At 57.0% G+C, this 26,986-nt stretch overlaps 1 protein-coding gene across 1 annotated transcript; it reads left to right on the top strand.

Moving 5' to 3' along the window:
• Positions 1-230: 230 nt before the first annotated feature.
• Positions 231-26,706, top strand: CSUI_000443 (poly(adp-ribose) polymerase catalytic domain protein). Its single transcript, XM_068060677.1, has 15 exons — positions 231-2,899; positions 3,291-4,091; positions 4,396-4,512; positions 5,282-6,824; positions 7,820-8,793; positions 9,314-9,443; positions 10,014-13,221; positions 13,628-14,279; positions 14,787-15,010; positions 15,716-15,901; positions 16,305-16,463; positions 17,162-17,264; positions 17,581-18,462; positions 18,946-24,795; positions 25,526-26,706. Exons 4-14 carry the CDS (start codon positions 6,223-6,225, stop codon positions 19,092-19,094), a joined length of 7,269 nt encoding a protein of 2,422 aa, XP_067927348.1. The 5' UTR covers positions 231-2,899; positions 3,291-4,091; positions 4,396-4,512; positions 5,282-6,222; the 3' UTR covers positions 19,095-24,795; positions 25,526-26,706.
• The last annotated feature ends 280 nt before the right edge of the window (positions 26,707-26,986 follow it).

The raw sequence follows: 26,986 nt of genomic DNA, 5'->3' as shown, positions 1-26,986 counted from the left end.
CCTGCACGTGTGCCCAAAGACAGCTGATGCTGTGGTCTCCTCAACAGTTACATCGGGGTGAAGAAAGCTCTCGTCTCTGAGGACCAAGCATTGCGCGGAGGCACCCCACCTGGAGAGTGGTGGCAACCAGAGCTCCCGTGTCTGACAACAACCCTGGGAGCAGACGGGGGAGGGGCTGCCGGGGCTCTGCCATTTCGATGACGTATGGCTCAGTTCACCACTGCCCGTAACGTCCAGTGGCCGACCGGCCGGAGAGACATATAGGACAAGCGCAGAATTCAGCTGCACACGGTTGAGTGTATACTCGTCGAGGCATTCCCGGCTTGGTTATGAAAAGGCAGGTATAATGTTCGTAGACGAGCCGATAGGCTCATTCGTGTCTGGTCTGAGTCAGCAGTATCAGAGAAAAGTGTAGTAGCTAATTTCGTTGGGAAGCAACCAGGTCGAGTCGGGCAGGGTCTCGACTCCGCGTGTTCCTGAAGGCCGAGTGCACCAAAGGTTACATCCTCAGATTTGTGGTACCGGCATGCCGTACTGGATGAGCTTTCGAGGCAGCCAGGAATGGAAGTAAATAAGAGCGTGCGCCCTTTTTTTCTCGGCGGCAGCGACATCCGGCTTCGTTTTTATCATGGCTAGCGGATGGCGTGCGCTCTTGCAACTCGTTGGGTCTCCGGCTAGGTTCGTATCTCGGAGTCTCGTCTTGACTGTTGCCGATCTGAATAGAGCTCAAGTGTAGCTGACGGACGTTCCGTCCTTCGCAGGCCTAGACGCTCGACATCCTGACTGCAACGCGGCCTCACGGCCCTTGACTCGGCATGTGTGTTTCTTCCGGTTCTGCGTCAAACTTGGCTTTCACACGCAGCAAGACGCTGAAAGCAACGCGCACTTGCTTACTATCTTTCAACTTCGGGCTGCTTGTATCGCAGTCGCGCTGTCTGAAATGTCTTGTGAGTTCGCGGTGCGGTCCTTAGTATTACGCGTTTCTTGCGACACTTCTGCTGTATTAGTTTCCAACCGCTCTCTGAGTTTGTATGTCGACTGGTGCTGGTGCTGTTGGTGCCGCTCTCCCAGACCTTATATATATATATAATATGTGTGGCAGACGGAGGTGACAGAGGCTACACTTCGGCCGTCGACTGAGCCGGGCGTTCCAATGAGGGCTTGAACGACTTTCCATAGCTTGAGCAGCCCAGCGGGGTCCTGCGACACTCGAAGTCTCCTCGGCGCCCCTGTGCCGGAGTAAGGGGGAGGCAAAATCGCGTGTAGTCTTCTCGGCGGTCACAAGCACCGTCACACTTGCCCGCACTCTGGTTCGAAGGTCCTCCGGCTGCGGGCCGAAGAGGGGCGAGAGAGCATAGAGAAGCTGTGCAGGGGCTTGGTGGGATGTTTTCGAAGAGCACTCAGAAATGACCTCCTGTACGTGGCTGAGGGCGAGGGGTCTGTTTTTACTGAGGACACAGTCGCATCGTTTCCGTAACGGCTTTCATTCACTGTGGTGACACTCACTGCTGGCGTTGGGCCTCGGGTACCGCGGAAAGTGAGAACCTAAGCGGGGTCTGAAGCGGCGTACGCTTTCTCATACAGATTCCGGTGTAGGTGCCGTGGTGCGCGTGGAACTGCGTGTCAGGGTTGATGAGACCAAGCGTTGTGGATTTCTGTACTGGAATTGGTCAGAGGGGTCACCGGCGTGTCGTCGTCCTGAGCGGAGGCCCAGAGGGAACAGACTAAGGCAAACACTAAAGAGATCCCGGGACTTCTTTTCTGGACATGTGCGGCTGCATCATCCCCGCTCTGGTCCATTGCTTTGCGGAGTTGTACAGTGGTGTGCTCTGCCAGTTTCACTGCTCACACGTACATGGGAACGGCGTCACCGCGAGACGGCACACGGGATTGCTCACGTGGTGTGGCAAGTAGGAGTAGCTTCGTAGAAGCCGGGTGCTTGGTCGTAGCGGTTTCACCACCAGTCGGAGCCACAGCAACGGCGCCGTTTGCACAGCGTGACCAACAAAGGGATCCTTTATTTGGCTGTCGTTGGACCCGGTGAGAAGGCATCCATACAAATGCTACAGTCCGTTGGCCACCGAGTTTGAGAAACGTCGCGTCAGGTCTGAGTCGTTCAAGGGGGGTTCGCAGCACACAGTACGGAAAGGACAAGCCTTCGCTTCCGCGTTTGTGGGGTATGGTTCGTGCGATGAATGTGTAGAATTGAGCCTGCCTCAGGTGTAGTCTGTAGGAAGTTTGTTTGCTCCTTGATGTGAAGAGGACGTCCTTGCGTCGTGGGGCCCGAACGGGAAGGAGAGATACACGAACAAGTGAGCTTGGGCATGCTCAGGGGAACGCAACACAACTCTAGTTTCTTGGGTGCTCAGCCGAAGTTGAGTGCGGAGGACTGGAGAGGGACGCTTCTGGTGGCGTGTAGGGGGAATGGCGAGCGCTGCCACTCCAGAGACCGCAAAGAGCCGCGGGAGAGAACGGTTCACAAGTGCCACAAGAGGGAGACGAAGCCGTGTGTGTTGCCGCATCGGAATCACACCAGATGGACGAGGCTATGACTTCTGCCTCTCCCGCTCCTCGTGAAGTAGGGAGACGCTCATGGTTTCTTCGCGGCCGCAGAGCTGCTCCGTGTCCTCACTCAAGCCAGAGCCAGAGAGAGGCTTCTGTTTCACCAACCGTGTCGTGCTCGCGGCTGCCCTGGGACACTTTCCGACGTCACTGGAGCCGCAAGCACGACCACGGTAGCGGAAAGGAGAGGAAAGTCAAGAGGGACGAGGGAAGGGTGTCTGGAAGACGTCCTGGTCAATTGAACTCAAATAGCTTGCCGTCTCTGGCGTTTTCGTTGAACCCCCCTCAAGGAAGCGTTATTGCAAGCTTCCCGTTCCGGCCTTCTGGATCGGTTGAGGTAAGCTGTGCACGGCGAAGTGGACACACTCGGCGTGTGTGACCAACTCCGAGATCTGTGTGCAGGCCAAGCACTTGTAGTGGAAGCGACAGGCACGGAAGAGAACCAAGAGCAGCACATGAGTGGCGTTTTGTAGATCGGTGATGCAGTCTCAGACGTGGCAACTACTGTTGAAACGTGCCTGGACGAATCGCAGGGGTCTTTACAGTGAAATGCGCAGCGCCGGCGTTTGGAACGAGGTATCGTAGTTGTGGCTGCTCAGGCGAGCAGCCCTTCGGAGCCTATCCGTCCTCAGTATTCGCAGATACCTTACCTCGTAGACGTGACAAGACGCACTGGTGTGAAGACAGCATCCGACTTCCTTATGCGGTGCTCTTGTGGTGGCGCTCAGCCAAGGTCAAGGGCATTGTCAGCTCGGCGTATCCTCCGTGGTGGTGATGCGCCAGAGACAAAAACGTCGAATGGTGAGGATAACTTGTCGTCGACCCACACTTCGAGGAGTCTTGCGGAACGGACGGCCACCTTGAAATCTGCTTCGGTGTCGTCTTCAGACACACGCGATGGCCACGCGTGTGTATTGCGGGACTCGAAGGTGGTGTTGCCTGTATCGCCGCGGGTGCCAGGCGGTAGTGTCAGCCCGTGTCAGTCCACAGCACGAAGCTTGGGGAAAAAGGATAGCACCAGTAGAACAGGGCAAATACATGATAGTCTCCAACTCGCGCATGCGGCAGGTGCCAGTTCCGCTGGCGGCTTCTCTAGGGCATACACCCCAGGTCCCGTCGGGTGTACGTGGCAGCAAGGTGGGCAGGGTCGTTCTCTGGACGACTTTTCGGGCAGAAGTGTCCCGACGGCGGGCGAGAGGAATCATTCGAAGCACATCCCGAACCGGACAGCCGCGCTGGGTCTTCTCCTCTCGAGAGACGGAAGGAAGGAAGACAGAAGAGGTGCTGATCAGACGGCTTTGAGAGGACGTGGCGCTCCAGCAGTGAAGTACGGGCCGCGGCGATTGTTGGGCCAAAGCGGGCGCTCACGGGCCGATTTAAAGGGCAACAGCGGCCTACAAAGGCTGTGGACAACGGGCGTCAGGGGGCTGGAATGGCTTCCTCAGTTATGCCGAGCGCATGTTCACGTCGCTGAGTTCATGGACGGAGATGTTTGCAGTGCGCTAGAGCAGCATCCGTTGCAAGATGAGGTAAAAGCACGGGAGGGCCTCCGGAGGACAATTTTTGACATTCGAAGTGTTGCAGTGTCTCGATTGACGTGCAGGCTCACGGAGCGGGAGTACGGTGTTAAGCAGTGCTCTGAGTGTGTGTAATGCAGTCGGTGTGTAACGCAGTCAAATCTCCCAGTCGGGGCAGACCAGCCCGGAGAGCAGGCTTCATATGCTCTCCGGGTGTGTACTGTCTTCGTTTTCATAGTAGTATGTGCACTGTTGCATCTAGGAAGTACATACCGTGACATCATCTAGAGCATGACTACGTGTCTGTTACGTTCAGGCACTTCATTTAAAGTGGCGCTGTAAAGGTGTCCGAACTCTCTTGATTCATGCCAGTGTAGAGGCCTGCGGGGATGGAGGGATTGCTGCGACGGTGGCTCCGGGAGCGCCTTTCAAGGTTAGTCTGTGCACGGCCACAGTGACTGGTTAACCTGTTCGGCACTGAGACGTGTTCGGAAGACGCCGTTGAGTGGAGTACTAGGCGTAACTGGTCTAAGTCCGAGGGCATAGCCGGAGGGTCAGGGGCCGCTGTATGCTGTGCGGACATGGGCACGTACAGAGAGGGCACGCGCCAAAGGCCGCCGGCTCGTACCACCTAGGGCTCAGCCAGGGATGAACGGTGCTCCTGCTCTTGTCTTTGGCGTGCCTGGTCGGTGCTGTAGGTAGTCCGTAGAAGCGTTGCTGTTTATAGAGATGGTAGGGACAGCGGCGGCCGTACGCCGGGAGGCGTCAGGAGTTCAGTCGCGGCCTGGAGCTGCCTTGCGTACAGTAGCAGAAGGGGTGGGGTGCTTGAAATTGTACGACTTTGGCGTCACCACCTGAAGAATGGGGCGTCCTCAGAAGGCGGAGGCAGAGGTGCATACGACCCCCGCCCCAAAGTTTGTTAGTAGTTGTCAATGACATGACTGTCAGTGAGACGCAGAGTAGGCCTGGCACACTTACCTCCAGCTGACGCCTGCATACGGGTATAAACTTCCGGCGCCCAGTATTTGCGGGAGAGAAAGCAGCGGGGCGGAGCGGAAGACGGCGTCTTTTCGCTTTCTCTCGCTTACGCGAGCTGCCGTCGGCACAACCCACAAGGGGCCCTCTTACAAGAGGGTTCAAATGGGGCGGCGCACCCTCTCATCTCGAGTGTCCATCGGAGTGTGCTTTGGTCCTGTGCTCAGGTATACGATATCGGCGTGGCCGTCACAGACAGCTTCGCAGCTCTCCGGCTGAAGTGTGCTCAAGGATGGGTGACGGCGGAGTGCGTTGACGCGTCTGCCTGGCGCGGATGCTGTCGGTGCCGGGAGCGCAACTTCTGCCGTTTCTGGACGCGGGGTAGGCTCCAGCGGCACTGTGGCGAGGGCTTCGCGTCCGGACGGGCCTCAGCGGCAGACAGCGAGGCAAGTTGTAGCAGGGTGGGGGCGGAGAGACAGAGTGGTCCATGTGGTGCTCAGCTGGCTGAACAAGACTGTCGAACGAGACGTTGTTTGGCAGCCTTCCTGGATAGGCAACGTGTGTCCGACCGTTGTGTGAGTTCCACTCCCCCTTTGTCAAAGTGCGCTGTTGATTTGAGGGGCGACCCGGTGCTCGATGTTGCCGCCTGCTGCCAAGAAACCTCGGAGGTCCACGGTATGTGCGTTGAGGCGGCGCTCTCTAGGCCGGCGACAGTGGCAGGGCGCCTGAAAAGTCTGGGGCTCTCTGGCGGACATGTGCCACTAGAGGGAAAACTGCGCTGGTACCTGAACTTGATAGGTAAGAAACGGAAGAAGGAGGCACAAAGCATTGTACAGCAGGCAACTGATGAGCACGAAAATGATGATGAAGTGCAACAGATGGCGGACGGTCCGGCGGAGGCTTCAGGGCCACAGGCAGTGCGCTACGGAGAGATGCGGTCACGTGCTGCACGCAAAGGGATTATGGAGGCGGGGGCGGGGGCGGGTCGTGTTTCCTCTCTGTTCTCGGTGCCGGCGTGGCGACGGAGTGCCCACGACGAGAGGCAGAAGGCAGCGGAGAGAGATTTCCCGAGGTAGCATGTGACGGAGGCGATGTGTTGCAAGTTTGGGCAGCTGCTGAAATTGGATGGTCACGATCGGAGGACGAGAGCTCTCCTCCACCTGTTGAGATGCGAGGACCCCGATTAGCGGAGGCGGGCTGCGCACGTGCCCGAAGTAGCCGAGGTAGTGACGGGATGTCTCGCCTCTGGGCCGGCGGGCCCCTCGCAGGACGTGCGAGTAGTGGCTGTGGATGCTCTCGTGGTTTGTCGGTAAACAGTGTATTGACAACGCGAAGCCGCGCGGGGTTTGGGAGCAGAGGATTTGCCGGCACTACCTCGTTGAGCTCCGTAGGGAGTACGACGAGGAGGTCGGACAGCAGTGTGAGTAGCGAATTCACCAACGAAGAGAGGAAACAAGGTCTACGAGAAGATTGCGGGCAGCAAGTCGCCGCGTTTCAGGATCACGGGTCCCCGGAGACAGAGAGCTTTTCTACGATGACATTTGTTAGCCACGAAGAAGCCAGAGACATTCGCGGTGGCGGAGGTGAAGAACGTAGGAGCCTTGTGCAGGTACCCGGTGGTGGTACACGGGCGAAGGAAGTGGGTCCCTCCTCCGGTCCCGTGGCAAACCACGCGAATTTCACACGCGTTGTCGAACAGCGGGTGCCGCTGCTTTTACGCCAACGGTGGCTCTTGTATCGCGTCTCCGCGAAGGATTCTATACCTGTAGGGTGCGTGCTAAAGAAGCGAGCTTTGCTTGTTTCATTTTCACACCAGCGCTAGTTTGCCGGAGGCCGTTGGAATTGACAGAGTGTACATCTTTGTGTGGCCCCCCGTATGCGTGGTAACGTTTCCTAGGTAGAGGCCAGTTTCCAGTTGCAGCAGATCGAGACGGAAGTCCCTGCATGTCGTCTGGACGGGAACTCGTGGTGCGGAGAAGTTAGCGGTGTACTGGCCAGCTGCTAGCAGTTGTTCTGCCCAGGCGCGCTGGCGCGGGCCCGTGAAAAGTGGCAACACGGGCAGCTGCACATGACAGTTGTTGAGGGACTCAGCGGTTCCAAGGATGGGATATTGGTCGGGAGATCCAGGTTGTTCGTGCGCGCTTCATTTGGCTCCTCTGCAGGAAAGCGGACAAAGAAGTGTGGGGAACACTACTCTTCTCACGGATGTTTTGCGTTTTTAGTTACCTGCAGTCCGGCGGCGGCTAACGGCGGTGTAGTTTTCCCTAGTGCCTTAGCACCTTTTAAGCGTCCGAAGAGTCTGCATGTTTGCGGGCTTTGGGTATGGGGATGGTAAAGACTCTCAGGTTTGGTGCTACAACATTCTGTGCCAGGTGGAGGTAGGACAGGGGCGCAGCCGCGGTTTTCATCGCGATGTGGTAGTGGCAGCTGAACACGCTGCGCATTCTTCTGTTCGGTGTCAGGGGTGTTGAGCGTGAGTGGCTAGCCGAAGGGCCGGGCCTGAGTGGTCTGTCAGCGTTCTTGGAATATTCTCTTTGCTGTTCGTAATCAGACGCGTGAGCTGTAGTTTTACTTCTTTGCTTTAGACGTGCACCCGTTTTGGGCGTGAACTCCGGTGGTGTGACGGGCTCTCTCGAGTCGTCTGTCCCTTAAGTGCGGGGTAGAGCACTATCTGCTGTGTACGTGAGTTTGCGAGGCACATTCGTGAGGAGGTTCTACGTAGAGGGCTCTGCTTGATTCTGCATTCTTGGGTGTGTCGTTCTCAGAGCGACCATATCTCCGGCGTCGCGTACGGTTGCGTTCCTTCCCCGGGGGAAAGTAATTCCAGTCTTCGACGCCGCTTTGGCGGCCCGCTTTTGCTGCCAAGACACTTGTGTTCCTCGTCCCTCGTCGGGTGGCACGTACACGCCCTGCTGCAGCTGTGCTAGCTGCGACCCTTGTTTGGTGGATGAGACCCCCTTTCTTGATAAGCGGCGCTGCCACTCGGCGGCGCGGTCGTACGCCCCTTTGCGAACTGCATACCTGTCTCAGCCATCCTTGGCGACCGTCATTCACAGGGATAAAAGTCCGGGTCGTTTCGTCCGCGGTAGCTGCAGCAGGACGCTAAAGCGCGGATGGCGATCGGTTTCGCTGCGCTCCGTGGGGGACAGTGAACGCGGAGGCTGTGTTGCGTGCAAGGGAATCGAGACAGAGTCGGGTTCGGCAGAAGGAAGGCAATGGACAAGGAGGCGCTTCATGAGTGTAGTTGGAAAAGGGAAGCCGGGTTCGGAGGCACCTCTTCAGTTCGTGATCGATAGTTCTGGATGCACGGTTAGCGTGACAACAGGCCGGGAGCAGCCGGAGCCCAGTGCGGACAGATGGAGCAATACAGACGGAAGCAGTCGAGGATGCAGCAACCGAGGTCGGGGACCGGCCTGCATTGTGCTTCACAGCGGCTGTGAGGATATTCCAACGCCAAGCAGACCTCCAGCTGTCGAGGTGCTCAAACGAACACAGTGCCCTTGTGGTGAGCGGCCGGGTGCGGGACCTAAGCGAGGCACCACCTCTGGGTGGGCAGCACTGGGTTGTAGGTGCTGCAGCTGCACTTCGTGTCGGCTGATCGTGGTCCGGCTGAGGACAACGGAAGGATGGGTGGATCTGTGCCGCATCGGCGGGGATGGAAAGCTCGGAGAAATGCAGCTGGAGAAGGTCGACGAAGCGGAAGAGTCCTTCAGGACACCACAACTATATCAGGTTATAGGTGAGTGGCTAACCTCTGAGGCCGCTTGGTGCGTATAACGCGTCGCGGTGTGTGCCACCCCTCCTCCTCTTGTGTGCCTGGAGAGGGTCGACATTGTTGACTGACTGTCGGTCTTATGCACCAGCAAGCGTGTTGTCGCGTCTCATGCCTGGTAATTTGCGTTTCCAGTGCTGACCATCGCAGGTGAGGTCCTAGAACAAGCCGCGCGGCGCTGTTCCCCGTTCACAGCATGTACGTGGGACACGCGGTCGAAGGTGACCAGGGTCGGTTCGGAATGCGTCGCGTGTGCTGTTGGGGTCAGGCGCTCTAAGGTTGCACGTTTGCTGCATCCGCCCTCCTCTTCAGAAGCACCCTCACAAGACCAGCTGTAGAATCGACGCATTTCTAACGTGGTAACCAGCGAATACCGTCTCAGACGCAGAAGCCGGATCGGCATACTGCTATTGAGAGAAGTCGTGATGTCACCCACAAGAAGTGTCTGTTGATGTGACTCCTTCGGTTTGTCCGTTCGACTGTTCAGCGGATGGGTACCTTCTGAATGTTCGCCCCGGACTGGAAATCGAGGGACCAGTGGCCCGAACGCTGCCGCCAGCAACGCATGTGGAAGTGTTCGAAAGGCGTCTTAATAAGGAGGGACTGATGCGCCTGAGGTAAGCTGTCTCCGTGTGTCCCGAGGCAGTGAACATGTGCGTCTCTGTCAGTTTTCACGGTAGCCGTCTGTAGCTGCGCTGAAGCGTGTGGGTGGTTGGGTGTCAGGCAGTGGTGCGGAGAAGTACCGTCGTCGCGGTTTCGTAGATTCTCCCGCTTCACTTAGAGGGCGTTAGTTCCATCACTTCCGGGAGAGAGTGGACACCTGTCGCCTGCGACCGGAAGTCTGCAGCAGCGCGTACTGACATCATTCCTGCCAATTAGCTCGCTTTGCTACGCCCACGCACGTGCCGGCCAGCTGAAACGCACGTGGAACAGAACCTGGTTGTAGTGCTCCTTCTCTCCTTCGTTTGTTACACAGTTGTGCTCGGACATGGCTCCTGCAGGGGGGTTGGGAGAGTGTTCCGTGGACACGTGCTATACTGACCACCGGAGTGTCGTCTCCACTTTAAGTTGGCGATGCTCGTCCGTGTCGGGATGGGGCTGCAGCTTCTCCGCGTGCCTTGAACTACTTCTGTCCCCTGAGTGGGCCCTGCTATTTTATCTTGTTCCCGTTGTCGCGTCGAATTCAGACTGGCCGATGGCTGGATCAGCGAACGTCGACGAGGCGGTGAGACATCCTCGCATAACACGGGCGGCCAGCAACCAATTGTGAAGGGATCAATGTTCGCGTCGCGAGTCCCTCTTACAGGCACAGTGGCTGCCGGAGGAGGTTCGACAAGTGGTGGAAGTCTCTTTGCAGTTCGTGTGCGTGACTCGAGACGGCTGAAGCAGAAACTTCAGTTGCTCGCTGCGCTTTCTACCTTGCCGGCTTCGACAACTTCCGCTCAAGCAAAGGTCATCGACCGGTTTATAGCCTCTCTGCCCTCACTCTCAGTGCTGGATGCTGTGCGTACGGTCGGTACTTCTGCCGCGTTTGGGAGACAGGAGTACTTCTTCGGCCTCGCTTGCGATTGCCGTGCCGGTGCAACGACAGCATGTGGCCCGTGCACCTCACATGCTGTTACTGCTTTGGCGCTACATGGCAGCGCTGGCCTGTTGGACTCGGAAACGCCCACTACTTCGCGGAATGCCAGGAATCAGACATACTGCAACAAGCGAAGGGAGGAGGTCGCCTGTGCATCAGGCTGCTTTGCCAGCGGGTGCGTGGCGGAGACACCAAGTGCGCAGGCTCGCTGCTTTGGAGGTGACGGGTCCTTCCAAGAGAGCAGATACCATCTGTCAGGTGAAAACGATACGGTTCAGAGTCGGCGCGATGTGGCTTTCGATATGCCGGGGGACACACGCGATTGCGCCGATCATGGGGGCCAGCAGCAACAATCCGTCAAAGGCGATTTCAGGTGCACTGAAGTAGAAACGAGACGTACATCTCAGCTCGGAGAGTCTGAGTCTGCCAGATGTGGTGAGCCCGCCGTGCAACATCAGTCGTGTAGAGGGGCTACAGCTCTTCCAAGAGATGTGAGACATACGTTCTGCGCCCCCTGCGGGCTCAATTGCGCAAGTCGAATTCTTGCGGGGGGCTTATCCGCTGCAGTGGATGACGTTATCGCGTACGTGCGTCTGTGTCCTCGGAGCCCAGCCGCCTTCAAGCCATGTGCGACGCCTCTTAGTTCACCAAAAGAACTCAGTGGCGGCAGTACTGATCTCTGCCAGGCCACCCATCATCCGAGGCAGTGCCAGGCAGTACCCACCTGCGCCGCTGAGGTACCGGGCACTCCAGCGTCTTGCGCACCAGGCTTGGATGGGAGCGGTGTGCCGCGGCCACACCTTGCAGAAGACTGCTGGCCTTCAAGCTACGGCTGCCCCGCAGGGCTGAAGACTCACGAGCATTTGAGAGGTCGTCCAGTGGGAGGTAAGAGGCTTGGAGGGCAAGAGGGTGAAGGTGACGAGTGTTTACGAGGTTGTCCATTGGGAGGTAGGAGGCTTGGAGGGCAACAGGGTGACGGTGCAAGCAGGAAGAAGTGGGGGAGCGAGAAAAGCAGAGCTGACAGCAGAGACGGTAGCGTTTTCAGCGACTTTGATGATGCGGTTCGCAGACAAGTTCTGGATAAGTGGGGAGAACGCGAAGTCGTCAAGGATTGTCACGAGTCGTTGGGCAGGCGGTCTCGGTCGACTTCTGCTGTTTTTTCTTCACGGTTAGTGCGCCCGAGTCGCCGTAACGAAAGCGATCGTGTGCCCGGAGGCTGTTCGAAGACGAGAGACACGGCAGGCCATAGTGAGCTCCGGTCACCGGGGAGTGCCAGAAACTTCGGGAAGCAAACGAGGTGCTCAGGCACACCGCCGCTACGAAGGGAGTGGCGTCGCTGGAGTATCGAAGACAGGGGAGCGACGCCCAGATTCTCTCCTCCGCACCACGGAACATGTGGTGGGGTCGAGGGACAAAGTCAGCCCCTGTCACATGACCAAGTGCACGGCCAGAGCCCCAGGACAGCTGACGGGGATGACACGGGCGTTGCCTGCTCATTTTCCAGGGGGCGAAGTTCAGCGAGTTGGAGCACACAGAGGAGTTCAGGGGGTGACGCGGGATTAGGCTCGTCCTCTTTCGCCCAAGCACTCAGTTTGTTATTCTCTCCACTGAGCTTCGCGGGCACGCCTGTTCGTGGAACAACCGAATCTAGCAGCAGCCGGAGCATCAGCAGTGGCAGCCGGCCGGCGGAAAATCGGGCTGTAGCACCCGGCGACACCTTAATGAACAAGGGCACGCTTCCTTCCCCCGGAGACGGACACGTTGACGCCGTCGATGCAGCGCCGAGGCTACGCTCCGCTCTCTCCGACATAGGTAAACAGTGCGAGACGTCCCACGTCATTCCTTCAGGAAGCCGCAGAGTAGCTTCAACTCTTGTCCCGTCCGCGTCAACAACCTCAGCGCATGTGCAAGATTTGCACGGAGGTACCGAGGTTAGGAAATGGGGCCATATTAGTGGAGAGTTTGCTGGGGTAGCCGCAGACCTGCACAGGCTGTCGTCAGCGGGCTCCTTCAGTCAAGCGGCACCTACACAGGATGTTGCGCTCTGCTGTGAAAGTCTAGCCTGCAGAGGCACTCAACAGGCAAGGCGAACGTTGGAGCACGGGCGGTGGGACAGCGCGAGTTCTGGCAGTTTGACGGAAGAAGAAACCTGCTCGGAGCGTAGTTCATGCATAGGTCGTTGTTGGCAGGTCGACAGACGGTTCAGCCACCCACTTCATGGGCCGGGTGCGCGGTGTTTCTCCTTTGTACCGAGAACCGTTCGGGAAGCAGAAAACTTGCGAAGCGATGTCTCGCTAGCTGCCGCTCTGCCTGGTAGAGTGTGCCGAAGTTGCGCAGCTCATGGCGCAATCCTCTCATCAGCAAGTAGTCCGGAGTGCTCTGGAGATGCGTGCATCGTAGCATGTGAGGATGAAAGTTCATCGGGCGTTGCTCGGCTTTCTGTGGTAGGTGTCGAACGTGCTGTCGATTCGCGCTCTCCAGGAGAGATGCTCCGTGTCGGCTGTGCCACAAAAAGAGATCGTAGTATTTGTCACAGCGAGTGCGGTCTGTTTCGCAATGAGGAGGGAGGAAGCGTAAGAAGAGGAGACCACGGCGGACTGCCGGCGCTCTTAGGCCTTGAGGGGAGTGAAAGCAAGTCGACTGGCGGCGCAGTGTACGCCAGGTCATGCCGAGGGGAGCCTGATGCGGACTGGTGTGCGGGGGGAAAGCGATCAAGCGACTCTTTCGGAGACGTGACGGGAGAAAACAGTGATGGCCCTACGATAGGGAAGACGGAGGACTACAGGCGAAATGTCAAAGGCGACTTTGACAAGGTGAGGCGGCGGGGTTTTTCCGAAACCCCCTGGCTGGCTGGTCCAGAAGCAACAGTGCCAGTCGCATTGCTCATTGAGAAGCGATAGGCCGCTTCCGTCTCGTCAGTCAAATGTTCCGCAACTGCATCGCGCATGTCCTGGCTTCTGACATTGTGGCTAACCCATCCGGAAAGAGACGCCATTCTGAACACCTCTGAAAATGCTGCTGGCGTACTCGTTTCCTGGGACCAACCCCACAGCCACCGTTTCTTTGCTCCGGCTCTAGCGTGAACTGGGGAGCAACGTTTACATTGCGTACCGATTACAGTCCTTCCGTGAGTGCCTTCGGATGCCGTCCTACTCCCATGTGAGGTTGCTGCTGGATTGCCGTTTGCCTGACGCGTTGCTTTGTTCCGGCTTTGTGCAGACGGCTCCGCGGACTCGGGGGTGGCTCGACGGCTCCCCGGCATCCCCGGGCATAATGCCTTTCGTAACGGTTGCGGCCGTAGTGTGCTGCTGCGACGTCGCTTCGACGTCGACGCACTTTGGTACACCCGGCTGCCTGCGGCGCGACAGTCGACCCTGTTTGGAGTGTGGAGGCTTCCCCGAATTCTCTTGTGAGCCTGCGCAGCAACCGTGCGCAAGGGAGCAGTCCCCAGCTGATGCTTCATCCGTCTGGTGGACGAGCTGTGGAGAGAGATTCGCTCGCAGCAATTTTGCGGCTCCGAGGGAGGGCGGCCGTCTCCGTGGTTGTGATGTCAACAGCCGGCGTGCTGAGTCGGGTTATGGTGCTTACCCGGATTGTGAAGGCTGTGGCAGCAGTTCGGCTGTCGCAGGTCTCACCTCTCTGGCTAGTTATGTCCCCGAGACGTGCCCGAGTTGCCGAAGACATAGCGTAGATCGAGCTGTCTTTCTAGGTCGCGGAGCTGCTGCCGCTGTCCGTCTGCTTACGGAGATCGCGTCGGCCCTTCCCCATTACCCAAGGCATGGCCATTTTTTAGCCGAACAGCAGCTGATGATGTTGGAGCGACAAGAGCTGCTGAAGCAGCAGACGTGTGCAGGTGCTGAGGCAGATCTAGGTGGGTGTGAGTCGCCCAGCGGAAGTGGATAACTGGGAACTTCATCAGCGACCATCCTTCGGAGTAGTAGCAGTGTAGCTTGTAGCCTAGTGATGGGTAGACGTCTAATGGAAGTCGTATTCAGACGGAGTAGTTCACTGGAGCTGGTGTCGCGGTGAGCGACTGCCACGTATTTCCAGACACGCGCCCGAGCACCCGGGCCTGGTGCCTCGAATGTGTGAATAAAAGGGGGCACTGCGTAGTGTGAAAAGTTGTTGCTTTGTAACGGGAACGGTAGCCAGGGCAGCCAGCAGTCCTAGGTAGTGAGCTTCTGCGTTTCTTTTAGGCCAGTCACAGCGTCTCTTCAGCGTCAGCGGATGTTTAGTGTAAACATCAGCGTTGCAGGTATTGTCCCTGCAGGCACAATGAAGCTAGCGTCGCTGTTCACGGACGCGAGCCTTAATTTGGCGAACCGGCGTTCATGTAACTGTTGTGTGCGGCGTGATATTGTTGCTGGCTGTCGTCCAGGTCGAGCGAAGTGCCGACAAGGGAGCGTGGGCAGTTGCGAGCCAGCCGCCGGATCGACGCTCGCTTCCTTTCCGGCTGAGTGTCGAGCGCACTCTTGGGAGGCGCGTGTTGGCACGGATGCGGCTCGGTTGAGCGGAAGTGAAAGGCCACTGGCGATGAGTTTGGGGGTGTACCGAGAAGTGTTGAGGCCCGGAGATAGCCACTACAACTTCTGCCTGGTCGCGGTTAGTTGGGAGGATAGAAAATGTTGACACTCCTGGGTTGCGTGCGTGAATGATAGCTCTTCGGCAAGTGCGCGGGGCGAGCATCCTCAGTCTGCAAGGTAGCATCGTCCGTAGATTGGTTTCGGTGGAGCCTTACACTGACCAAGTCCCAGCGTTCCGGTCAGGTCTTCAATGGTTGTTTGCGGTCCTGGCATGACGAGAGCTGATTTTTCCTCTGCTGTCGGAGTGTTACTTCGCGTTGCCCGGCGTGCCGCTGAACGAAGCCCCAGTGCTAAAATATCGTGAGGCCTGCTAAGCAGGAATAGGCTGCTTCCGTGACGACGTGAGATCAAGGGTTTGTACGGGTCGCGCCAACCTTCGTGAGGCATACTAAGCACGAACAGGCTCTTTGGCAGTCGATCGGGAATCAACTGTTTGTACGGGCACTTCGTTCCCGGAGGCCGACCAGTATTGTTTTGGAAGCCTTGGGGTTGACTACTCCGAAAGAACGGTTGACTGAGACCGGATTAGGGTTCCGTACTTTTCTAGCACGCTGGTGTGGACAGGAGTTGCGTCCCGCGCGGCCCCGGTCGCTGGGAGTGTGTTAAATTGCAGCAGCATACTACCGCTGCCGCGTGGAGCGGTGGCTCGAGTTGTATTTTCATTTGTAGAGTAGCACGGTGAACTCCTCGTGTCATTACCTTCACGTTGCGTGTACTTTTTCAGTTGCTTTCCTCTCTCTCCTGTCATCGCGACGCTTCGTGGTCGTTCCCGAATGGAGTGAACACGCCGGTTGCCGCAGCGAGTGCTGCGAATCACGGGCCGCTGCCGTCCTGCGGATCGGGGAGCAGAAAGTCCGTAACTCTGAATAAATGCAGTGCCTTCACGTTTCATCCGCCACCTGTTTTCAGGGTGAGCCAGATTGGATATGCGGCCGGCAGCTTGTGCGCTGGGGGCCGGAAAACACAGTGATAGGCGACGTGTGTGCGGAACTGGAGCAGCTGTTGCGGTTATCGAGACGCCGTTGCGCCCACAACAGTGCGATCTGGCGCGACGCTTCGTCCTCTGCTTGGAATGCGGTTTTGTATTTGGGCCCCCGCTATCAAGTCGGATTGCTCCCGTTCAGCAGTGCTGTGTCCTGTTTGCGAGTGATGCACAAGCAGGGAAACACGGAGAAAGGGAACTGCCGGTGCGACCAGTCTAATTTGAATGGGGCGTGCTAGCACTCTCCGCAGTGTGATTAGTCGTCTACATCGTACACACAGAGGACTTGACTTCGTTTTCGTGGAAGAGAGAATATTGTATGGGCTTGTAGGTGAGGAAGATTGAACGGCTCCACAACCCGCTTTTGCTGCAGCGGTACGTTCACGAACGAGAGACGATGCTTCTTTTCAAGGGCAACAGAGATTGCGAGAGCGTCGAGAATATTTTAGGGAACCCTATTCTTCGTGTCCAACCTGACCACCCAGGCATGGTATGTCCGACAGTAAACGACAATGCTTCAATGCGCAACTGCGTTGCCTGGCAGCCAAAGCACCTCCAATTCTATAATCCAGTTCTTACGGTGGTGCTTTTGACGGCACTCCAGCATAAGTTGCTCTCTCAATCATTGGCGAAGTTGGGGATCTCTCCCGGCAGTACTGAGATTGGATCGGACCGACGTGCAGAGCGAGCTTACGGGACAGAAGGTTCTCGGAGCGACGCCGTATTGCACACGAGTCCGAACTGTTGGCGCGTATTTAGCGAAGATAGCGGGCGCAGCTGCTACTATGTGGTAGACTTTCATAAGGCGGCCGTGGTATACGTCTGTGCCACTGTCCAAGTGAAAGGTAGGGGTCCCTTCCATCTCGACGTACGCGTACGCAAACGAGTCTTGTTGCACAGGAGAGGAGACAGCGCCTCGCATCAGTGCAGGTCCCGGTGCACAATCCAGGGGAGGTCTCGAATTGGACTGTTCTGAATCGTTTTCGGCTGGCCGCTCGCAAGAGACTGGGAGATAACATCACTCTCTGCTACACGGGCAGCTCCTCGAGGGGTGGTGGCATGCACCGCCACTTACGTCGAGTTCGATCGAACGACAGCTGGAGCATGCTTGTAGCTGTTTTCTAGGAAGTTGATTTCCAGTTCGTACCATCTGTTAACCAGCGGTTGCTCTCAAAATTCTCACTGCAGGCCTGGCTGAATGAATTCTTCCTTTTCCACGGCTGCAAGGGTGATCGGGCGCAGCTTATTGCTCTCTCTGGCTTTGACTTCCGACGTGCGGGAGAAAATCGCGGTGCGTCTTCAACTGGCCGAACAATGTAGCTGCTAGGTGTTCATGTCATTGCCGAGGTTACAGCGGTGTAGGCGTTCCTTCTGCAGGAGAGTAAGGTTGTGTCTGGCGCTGATTTAGCAGTTTGGCAGAACATTGCCGTTGGTCCGAGCCTGGCTGCATGACGCAGGTGACTAGCCCCTGCTGTTCCGTGAAAGCTTTTTTCAGCACAGGGTGCGCGCACTCAGGAAGCAGAGGCATGTGTGTCGAGATGAATCTTCGTTCCGTTGTGAAACTTCAGAAGCAATACGGACGTCTGATGCACTCTTCGTGTGCGTAGGTAAGCTTTTCGGAACTGGAACCTACTTCTCTCCTCTGGCGAGCAAGGCTGATCTTTACACAAGGACACTACCCGATGCGCCTGGTCAGAGCGCCGCTTCAGCGAACGCACCGACGTCACCGCAGCGGAGGTGGTCTCCCCGTGCGACACCGCTCGCTTGTGGCAGCGGCATGTCTAGCGGCGGCCAGGCGCCGGACACAGTTTTCAGGCGTTGCCGATCTGGCGGCTCTGCTGCTCGGAGCGGGAGTCCTGGTGGTGGGAGAATGAGCAGACAGAATCAAAGAACAACAAGGGGTTCAGACGTCCCCGGGGTGTCTGGCACAGCTTCAGCCTGTCGCAGCCCGCCTGACAACATTGGTTCACATGGCGTGAGAGCTGCACCATCGTCTTCACGTTGGGCGGGAAGGGGCAGTGCTAAGCGAAGTGACTCGTCGGGGCCACGGTGGAAGGGCGCGTTCACCGCCCAGCAGACGAGTTCACGAGATGTCTCTGACGACGAAGAGTGCGGCAAGCTCCACGAGTACAGGACATCGGAGGAAGACAACTCAACTGATGAAGAACCGGGACACAGAGTGGAAACGGAGCCAAACCCAAAGACCGCAGTCCGCACTTTAATTCTTAGTCGTGTCTGTCTAGGGGATGTCTACAGAGCCACCAGGGCGATGCCGGAGGCGCGCATGCCACCAGCCATGGCCGGGCCGGTTCCAGGGGAAGTGCCGGTTCATTCTCCGCTGGCAGGAAGAATGGCTGCGTCCACGGGCGGGGTTGTACGGGGCAGCGGGACCCCCCCGGCAACCGGTGCAGCCAAACCGGCGGCAGTATCGGTTGGAATGACGAGCGGGCATGGTAACCAGGATGCGCAGCTTATGCATTACGATTCAAGTAAGCGAATGCCTTCTTGTTTGTCCGGCGCCAGAACAACCGTGGAGTTTATCTCGTTCTGCCTCCTCCATTGCCCTCTTCTCGACAGAGACACACTCTCCACTGTGTTTCTGTCGAGAAACACAGTGCAATATCACTGCGGGTTCTCGAAACGAGGTAGCGGCGTTAGTAGTACTTGCGCCTGTACACGGGCATCGCTTCTGCGCGGTTCGCCACGTGTGTATGAGATAGAGCTCACTAGCGGAAGGGAAGAGGGGAGACTTTGCAGTTGACCGGCAAGCTGCTCCGAACTGACAACGATGTGTGATGATCATGTCGGCAATGCTGAGGCATCGCCCATTCAAAGAGTCTGCATTGCTCCGGACACCAAGCTGTTCTCTTTCCTCTCATGTGCGGATGATCATGAGGTCCTAGTAGGGAAATTGGACTGGGCGCTCGGGTAGCAGTTACAGGGCATGTGGAATTTGACATATCTGCGTTCAGTCATGGCGGAGAGCAGGACGAAGGGCGGCGTCGTGGACAGCGTCGAGTTTGTCGTGTTCGAGCGCGGGCAAGCTCTGCCTCTCTACTGCATTACATACACGCACGACCCTGCCTGTCGTTGCGCTTTTTGTTACCGATTTGATTCGTAGCATACCCGTAGTTCCACTTGTGCGTACCGTAGTTACATTGCGAAAGCGCCTCCGAGTGAACTGCGGTTCTGCGGTCGCAGCAGCTTTTGTAGACCAGACTGATATTGGGCGACAGTCGAGTGAGACGCGCAGGAGACCATGCGGTGCAGCGGAGCAACAGGGGTGTCAGCTTATGGCTGATGCCGTTTGTTCGGAGCAAAACCAGGCTTTTACAACACGGGAACTCGATGAAGGGTGGGGGTTGTATTCAGAGTATAGGCGGCCGCAGCCGACTCAGCTCTGGTTTCTTTGAGTGTTGGTCGCGGCGGTGAAGCGAGCGTCTGTGTCTTGGCGGTGGCGCTTTGTAGATGATCCGAAAGGCGCGTTTGCCAGCAGCGCTGTACCGCTTGTTTGCAAACGTTAGTCTCCGAGGGTGCCCAGCGAGAATGACCCACTTCACTTAGAGTGTTTACCAGTGAATTCGAAAACTTACATTGTTCGAGGTAGGGTACCACGCGGATCATCTGGAAACTGTAGCGGGTAATACCTTCGGTCATACAGGGCAAATGGTTGTGAACCGGCGTGGTTGGGGAGGGCGAGACTGCAGTCGCAGTTTTTACGCTGGCCAGGGGGATTGCCACAGCGTGACTTTTGTGCATGCAGTTCGCGCCGTTACAAGGGTCACGGGTAAGTTGACGCTGTCCTGTGCGGCTGATGAGCCGAACCGGGAGCCGCGAAGCGATGCATGGGTGTCAGCCGCACTCTACCCAACAGGTTGCTGCGTTCCGACAAAGTGCTGCGAAGTGGTGATGAACGGAGGTCGTACCCGGACGGTAGGGAGTCGTTGAGACGTCAATGTAACGCCCATGTTTCGAGTGATGGGTCCAGAGAAGGCCAGGCGTGCCTCCCAAATGCCGTTGACCGAACTGTTTTCTATGCATGAAACACCGAGTGTGAAACCATTCAGGAATAGAGGCGCCGTTACACCAGCATGTCGACGGTCCGTGCGCCACTATCTGTTTACGGCTCGTTGTCGTTCCGGGCGGAAGTTCTCAGTGAACGTACCAGGCACACAACCATGCGTGGGAGGGCGGTTGAGTGGTGAGCGGGTATGGAGGAAACACCAGGTCAACAAGGGTTGCAGCGTCCGTTTGTTTAGTCTGCTGTAGCTTGGCAAGAGAACATCTCAACTTGGGGGTTCTGGAAGAAGTCGAGGCCTACAGATGCCAGGTAACTCCGGGTGCGTATGTCGATTGATAGTAGAGATGGTGTTGCATAGGTGGTTGGGAACTGCGGCGTGCCAGAGCGGTGGGCGAGCAGGACGGATGAGGCGCCTGCTCGAGTCAAATGCGAGGACGCAGCGCAGCGGAGACGAATAAGAGCAGGAACCGCGCTTCTGTCGGTCGAAGGTAGAAGCCCTGCCGCGGTGGGTACACACACGGCTGCCAGTAACTTTCGGCGTGTTACAGAAAGGCGATCTCTACAAAGGTGTACGGCGGCAAGCGGACCCGATGCCCGACTAGCCTGCTTTTCGCACAGTCTTGCTCTTGATGAATTGAAGAAAAGGCAGCGACGAGGCGGGTTAGCAGAAGATGCTGTTCAAACTAACTGGTGAAGATGGGACAGTGAACTCATTCACAAACCTTCCGAGACTTCGGAGAGCGGGAAGAAGACTCGGCGCTGAGTAAACACTGTCTGGAAATGCTTCTTACTGGTGTCGCAGTGACCATGCAAATGTAAACACAACGCGGAACGGCCGAACCGTCGAGAGCGATAAGCCGCACAGTTTTTTGTGTTTGGCTAGGGATCTCCGTGGCGTGTAAACCTGGAGACCGGCAGGCACCCAGAAGAACGCTGCGGCTGGACTGAACAAGCGAAGTCCTTGGTGACACGAAGTGGAGATGTCCCGAGGGAATGCTACGGAAGGTTACAGAACGGTTGCTGCCGTATAGTGGTCGGAGAGTGTGGGATACAGCAAGGCGAAAGCAATGCAGGTGTGCACGAGATAAAAGAAGGATCGGTAGCCGTGTGACCAGTGTCCGGTGACCCAGGAATCCCGTCGTGGGAAGGGACACACCTGCAGGAGAATCCGACGGTGGAGACAATTGCACTGCGTGCGCAACATTGTAGTGTCCATGATGCCAGTTTGACCATTGTAACAGGAATCCCATCGTAGGAAGCGACACCCCGGCGGTAGAGGCAGTGGGATTGGAAAGTCACAGTGTCCATGAAGCCATTGCATTCCTGAGAGTATCGCAGGAGGAGGCAACCAGCAGGCCGCTCGGGGCGTGATCGAAAAAGTAGTGGAAGGCGTGAACAGTGAGTCTGCAGAGAGTTTCTTGAGACAAACATCTGGTCACGGGGGGGAAGGCGTGAGTGTACCGCAATGAGGCTGACAACATGAGCGTGTGTTCAGAATGCTCTCGTCCTTCGACTACTGCTGGTTTCGTTGGTCACAGCGGCATGGTCTGACAAGATTCAGCTAGAAAGTGTCGGTCTGAATAGCCCTCTCTGTGCAGTAGACAGATTGACCTTCTGACGACTTGCAGAGCTCGAGGCAGTGTCAGCGCATTGCCTGTGGTCCCTTCTTTTCCTGTCTTACGCCGAAGCTACTTCTGTGAAAGTGGCCTCACTTCCAAGACCGTCGCTGCCGAGGTCTCACCCCGGCCCTACACCCGACATTTTGGCCGCCAGGTCATGATGGGCCCCGCCTGCTCATCGGTTTCTGCTTTCTCGGGCGACATTTTCTGCTTCTCGATGCCCCTGTGTGACGCCGCGCCCGTGGCCTGCTTCCAACTGTGCCTGCTGCCTTGCTTATCCGGGCACCGCAGGGCATGAAAACTCCATGAGTCGTCGAGGGGAAACGATCAATGAGGCGTTCAACTGGAGCTGCCTTTGTCGTCTGTGGACTGGTGTCCCCAGTCGCCCCCAACACAGTCTGGGACTCATTCGGGGCTCCTTGTATCCTACTGGTGTCCTTGTCTGCGTGCGTTCCGCGCACCAGTGTACTATTGCGGGCTTTGCGCACCTTCACGTGACGCTCAACCCACGCCTCCGTCTCTCTGAAGACCACTTGCTCGGCAGTCACCTGCGTACCTGTTTTCGCTGTTTTCACTCGACACACTCGTTGGCGATGTCTCTTTGTATCCACAAGTGCGCGGATCTGGGTACGGTTAGACGTACTGCGACGTGTTCTACCTGTGTTCTGGCCAGAATGTCGGCCTTCGTGTTCTTGCGACGGTCGGCTTTTTGACGACCCCCGGCGTGACCAGGCTCGGCTAATGCCTTCGAGCGGTGAACTGTTCCGACGTCTTTCGCTTCTGTGCCAGCCTCGTTGTCGCGCCACTGTCAATCTGCAGCACTTCAACCCTTTCTCCAGGGGTCTCTTCTCCAGGCTTGCCCCGAGGGAGCTCAGCTCGACACAGTCACGGTCTGTAACAAGACACGTCGGGTCCATACTGCAGGACTGTAGACTGTGGTGTGCTTGTGCCCGACAAGGCTTCGGTGACGTTGTCGACAGAATCCGGCGAGGAGAGGTATTCTGTAAAGGAGCCGTGAAGAACGGTAAATCCAAGGAGAGAGGAGTGTTGGCATGCTGGCGCGGCACAGCTTCAACCCAAGATGCGACTGGCCGAAACCTAGGAAAGGTATTCTCAGCGGGGCCCTCCGAGGTTGTGGTGACACGGTGCTGAGAGTCGCCCACGCCTCGCCCGCTGCCAGGAGACCGTTCTGATTCACTCTTAACGTGTAACACCCAATCTCCGATCTCGCACCTGCTTGGGCTACCCCCGCTAAGACCTCGTGTGCTGTCAGGTATGGTCCTTTGAGAAAACCGAAGATTTTCTGTAGATTTCGCCGACGTCGGTGTGTCATTTTCATCACTAGGAAACAGATCACGGTGCAGGAACATCAACTGGTCCAGTGAGTGTGGCTGCCGGAAAGGAGAGGAGAGCTCATCCTGGTCCACACGGGCTTTGTCCGGCACTATGAAACCATTCCGATGTTTAACCGGGTGGTCTGGTTTCCTGGGTGCGTGGAAATAGTTTCGAGAGTCTCCAAGACTGTCCTCTTCCTCAAGAAATGGACAAGGACTGAAGAGTGGCCACGAGAATCTGAGGCAGTTGGGCAGGTCATTCCAGTTGGAGTCATCCGATGAAGCAGGCGGAATCCCGAGGTCCGATGACGTGTTTTCTGCTTTGGTCGCGGTGCCATCTCTTGGCAATGTGTTGCAGTTGAAGGCCATGGTTTGCTGCAGGTCTCGTTTTGCCTGTGAATTTTTAGGTGTAAAAGGGGCCATCGTTTCATCTGTCCAACTCAGATTAGCTCTTCCCTTTGTTTGGACTGGCGCTGAACACTTGTTCTCCGTAGCTCTTCTACGAACGGGCAACTGCGTTACCTCGACCTTCAGTTGTTCTGCACACAGGGGCCCCGCCTGTTGAATGGAAGGCCTTTTCATGCCAGCTTTTTCGCGGGCACGTACCTGCTGTTCCAGACTGGACATTTCGTCACGGGCCACGTACGGCTGAATTACTTTCTCGACGCATTCCGTCCCCTCTATCTGCAAAGCCGGCTCTCGCTTGTCGGGGTGGTTCTCAGCCGACTTGTGTGAAAATGGGAGAAGCTCCTGTTCTGGAACGTCTGGTTTGCTTCGTGAAGGCGTTCTTGCCGTCTTCGTTGTTCCCCTACCGAGCTGTCTTGAGAATGGTGGAGCTGGTATCTCGGGTAGAGAGGCGTTACTGTTTTCTCGGGTGCGCAGCGATGTGTTACGGGGGCTCACAGAATGTAGCGCCCGGCTGCCGGCTGCAGTAGAGATTTCTTGAAGGGCCTCGTGGCTCCTAGCACGGAATAGCGAGTGTAGATGGTAACAAGGACGTGTCGCAGCTTTCTCCCGTCCTTCGCTTGCAGTCCGTCTAAGAGAGCATCCGAGTTCAGATTGATCTGTATTCCTTACCCTGCTTTCCGGCAGCTGGAAGGACATACGTGTTTTTTCAAGGCGGTGAAGATCGGCCTGTAGTGTCCAGTTGCCTTCGCGGGTCCCTGAATGCAAGGCGACCCGGAGGTGCCCTGTGAGATCACTTGCCACTAGTTTGACGCCAGCGGGAGCCAGACTCCGTCCTGCAGTTTCGTCTTTCTCACCACGAGGTGTGACGTCAGCAGAGAGAAATTTCCCATCTGACTCTGTCGAGCCAACGTCAAATGCGGTCACTACTGTGCACGGGTTCTGCCCCGCTGCAGAAAACAACGATCTTTCTGAGGGCTCTACGTCCAACACATCACGTCTTCCGGTTTCTCCTTCGGTGAGTTCCGCTGTACTTAGTGTTGGCGCGATAGGCTTAGCAGGTGAAAAAGTACGGGAAACTTCCGGACAGCTGATGCAGTGTGAAGACGAATCCAACGAAGCCGTATCGGGTTTCCCTTTGCTGACACCAGTTCGTGAATCGTCTAAACAGCGATCGCATACACCAGGCGGAAACCAAACTGCACCGCTCCCTGTCTCCTTGACACGCGGATTGACACCAGTGCGATGGAGTGGCTCCATGATTGGCTTACTGACTTGCCCCTTGAGTTGCCTCTCCCTCCTCTGCTCCCAGAGGACGAATAGGCTGCCTCCCCATGCGGGCTCTATATCAGCTATCATCGCCGCCTTGTTTGCTTCTGGCTGCCTGGGTTTCAAGAACGCGTTGCGGGGAACGTCGCCTCCTGGAGGTGTGCGGCTGCTGGTGTAAGTCGTACCTGTTGACACCTGAAGCGAGGGATCAGATAGCCCACCTAACGTCTGATTATCCTCTGGTACGCGCGCAAGGGGGGTCTTGTACTTTGGCGTTGAGGGCTCAGCCAGAGGTTCAAAAACCTCGGTTGCCGGTGCCTGCGCCTGCTGTAGCTCATGGTCAGCCCAAGGAAGGGATGGTGGCGAGTGTAGTGGAAGTTCTGTGGAATGGCCTGGAAGAAACGTAGAGACACGGTCCCAGGACCACCGGAACGGCTGCGGGGATGACAAGGACGGTGGTGACCAGTCCGAGGCCGTGACGAATGGCTGTGAAGCCTACAGGCATGGCAGAACAATGTGTTCCAGGCGCTAAGGTGTGCTCCCAGTCCCAGGCCTGGCCTTTTCGTTCATTCATAGACTGGGCTTGCACGCGTGGAAAGACTCCTCGAGGAAGATCTCGGCAATCAGCTTGACGTAATATCAGCCACAGACCCTGCCCGCTTGATATATTGCAACACTGCCCATGACGTCAGGGCCGCGCCTTCACAAGAGAAGTGGATTATACCATCCATTCCGCCGTCCACGGGAAAACATGCTAGAAGCCTCCAGGAGGCGCCACTCCCTTCTATTAGTGTCATTTCAAGCTGAGAATGCAGCGCCTATGAGCTGAATCTTACTTACGTAGGACCTCACTCGAGACATCGTCGCCTTGTCGTCTGCGGTTCCGTGTATTGCCCGGCCACAGAGGCATCTTACTTGGCTTTCGGCGTGCTGAGGGCAGGGCACTGAGCAGAGCCCCTCATCGACGGAGGCTGACTGCGGATGACGCAGCTGAGCATTCTTGTCGGGGTCGTTTGCAAGTAGGATTAGCTCCAAGCCGGTGTGCCCCAGCAGGCGCGCTGAAAGGGAGGCCTCTTCTGTTTGAGGGGAGCTAGCTGGGGTGCTCACCCGGTTGGAGAAAGAAGCAGCTGTGGAAGTTGAAAGTCGCCCATCGAGCAGCCATTTCTCTTCGAGGCTGTTAACTTTCTCTTCTAAGAGAATCTCATCTGACGACATTGGGCTGAATGCGCGGTAGCCGTCTTGTTCACATGGATCACCCATGCTGGTGTGTAGCCGCGGCTGGGGGAGATCTCCACCAGATACTATCTGTCGGCAGCGCGGAGTAAGGGAGGAATCCTTCTGATTGTAGGCTCCGGCATGGGATGGTTTCTGAAGGCTATTCCTCTCCGAAGAGAAGGACGGGAAGTGTTCCTCCGGGGCGCCGTGTCGTTGTTCGCTAACAGAAAAAAACCATGGTCGCCGGCTGCCCACCCCTGAGTCACCATGGTATGGACTGACAACTGAAGACCGTTCCGCGGCATCCTTCGAGTGAATTTTGCGCCGGTCCAGTCCTGGCCGAACGGGGGTCAGAATTTCATGATCGCCGTGCAGCGCACCATTCATCGCCCCGAGAGACTCTTGAGCGCGATCGTGTCCTTTTTCGATGTCGTGCGATTCCCGCCAGTGATTGCTAGATTCTACCGGTGTGGTAGCCAGGTGAGGAACTGTGGACCAGCCATCGCCAGTACCATCGTAAGATGCCCGCAGCGGGTCAATGAGAGGAGGGGGCGAAACCTGTTCACTCGTCACTGCCCCGCCGCTTGCCTGGGCGGCTGTTTTCTTCCGTAGTAAATCGGGACGTCGTGGGCCGACTTCTCGCGGTGAACATGACGTGACCGGAGTCCGACGGTTTTCTCCGCTGTCGTGGTCCGCGCAATCAAGCGAGGGCGCTGTGGCTGCTGTCCTTGCAGTAGAGTCCCCGAAGACGAACCCTACTTCCAGCTCCCTGAGTGTGTGAGCGTATTTGCACCGGCGCCCGTGAAAGCATTTGCCTGAGAGTACGGAAAAACACATTGATGTGCGGTTTCCTATCACGTCAAAGAGCACCACCCGCACTTCAAAGGACTGCATTTGAGGAATCGCCACGTCGGGCGCGGCGGGGTTGGTGGACTTCTTCGGGGTTGCGGTGCCCAGCACGTAGCCGATGCCACGACACACTGTGTAGCAGTCTCTAGGAGCAAGCACGGTAGGAGACTCCACCAAATGCGAACGCACTCGGGATTTCATCCCCTTCTCCTGGGATCGTCTAAAAAGGGCTGTGAGGGTAGCTAAATAAAGCACGTCATGCACCTGCAGGATGAAGGACCTCGAGACTAAATTGGTGTCC

The sequence above is a fragment of the Cystoisospora suis genome (genome assembly GCF_002600585.1).
Source record: "Cystoisospora suis strain Wien I chromosome Unknown contig_183, whole genome shotgun sequence".
Taxonomy (NCBI): Eukaryota; Apicomplexa; class Conoidasida; order Eucoccidiorida; family Sarcocystidae; genus Cystoisospora; species Cystoisospora suis.
This window is presented reverse-complemented; position numbering and strand designations above follow the sequence as displayed.

Bases quoted from the DNA above. Each gene is read 5' to 3' on its own strand.
- CSUI_000443 (XM_068060677.1), top strand. From the start codon at position 6,223: ATGCGAGGACCCCGATTAGCGGAGGCGGGCTGCGCACGTGCCCGAAGT. The intron at 14,280-14,786 runs GTGGGTGTGAGT...GCTGTCGTCCAG, and splicing joins AGGTGCTGAGGCAGATCTAG to GTCGAGCGAAGTGCCGACAA. The intron at 15,011-15,715 runs GTTAGTTGGGAG...GTACTTTTTCAG, and splicing joins ACAACTTCTGCCTGGTCGCG to TTGCTTTCCTCTCTCTCCTG.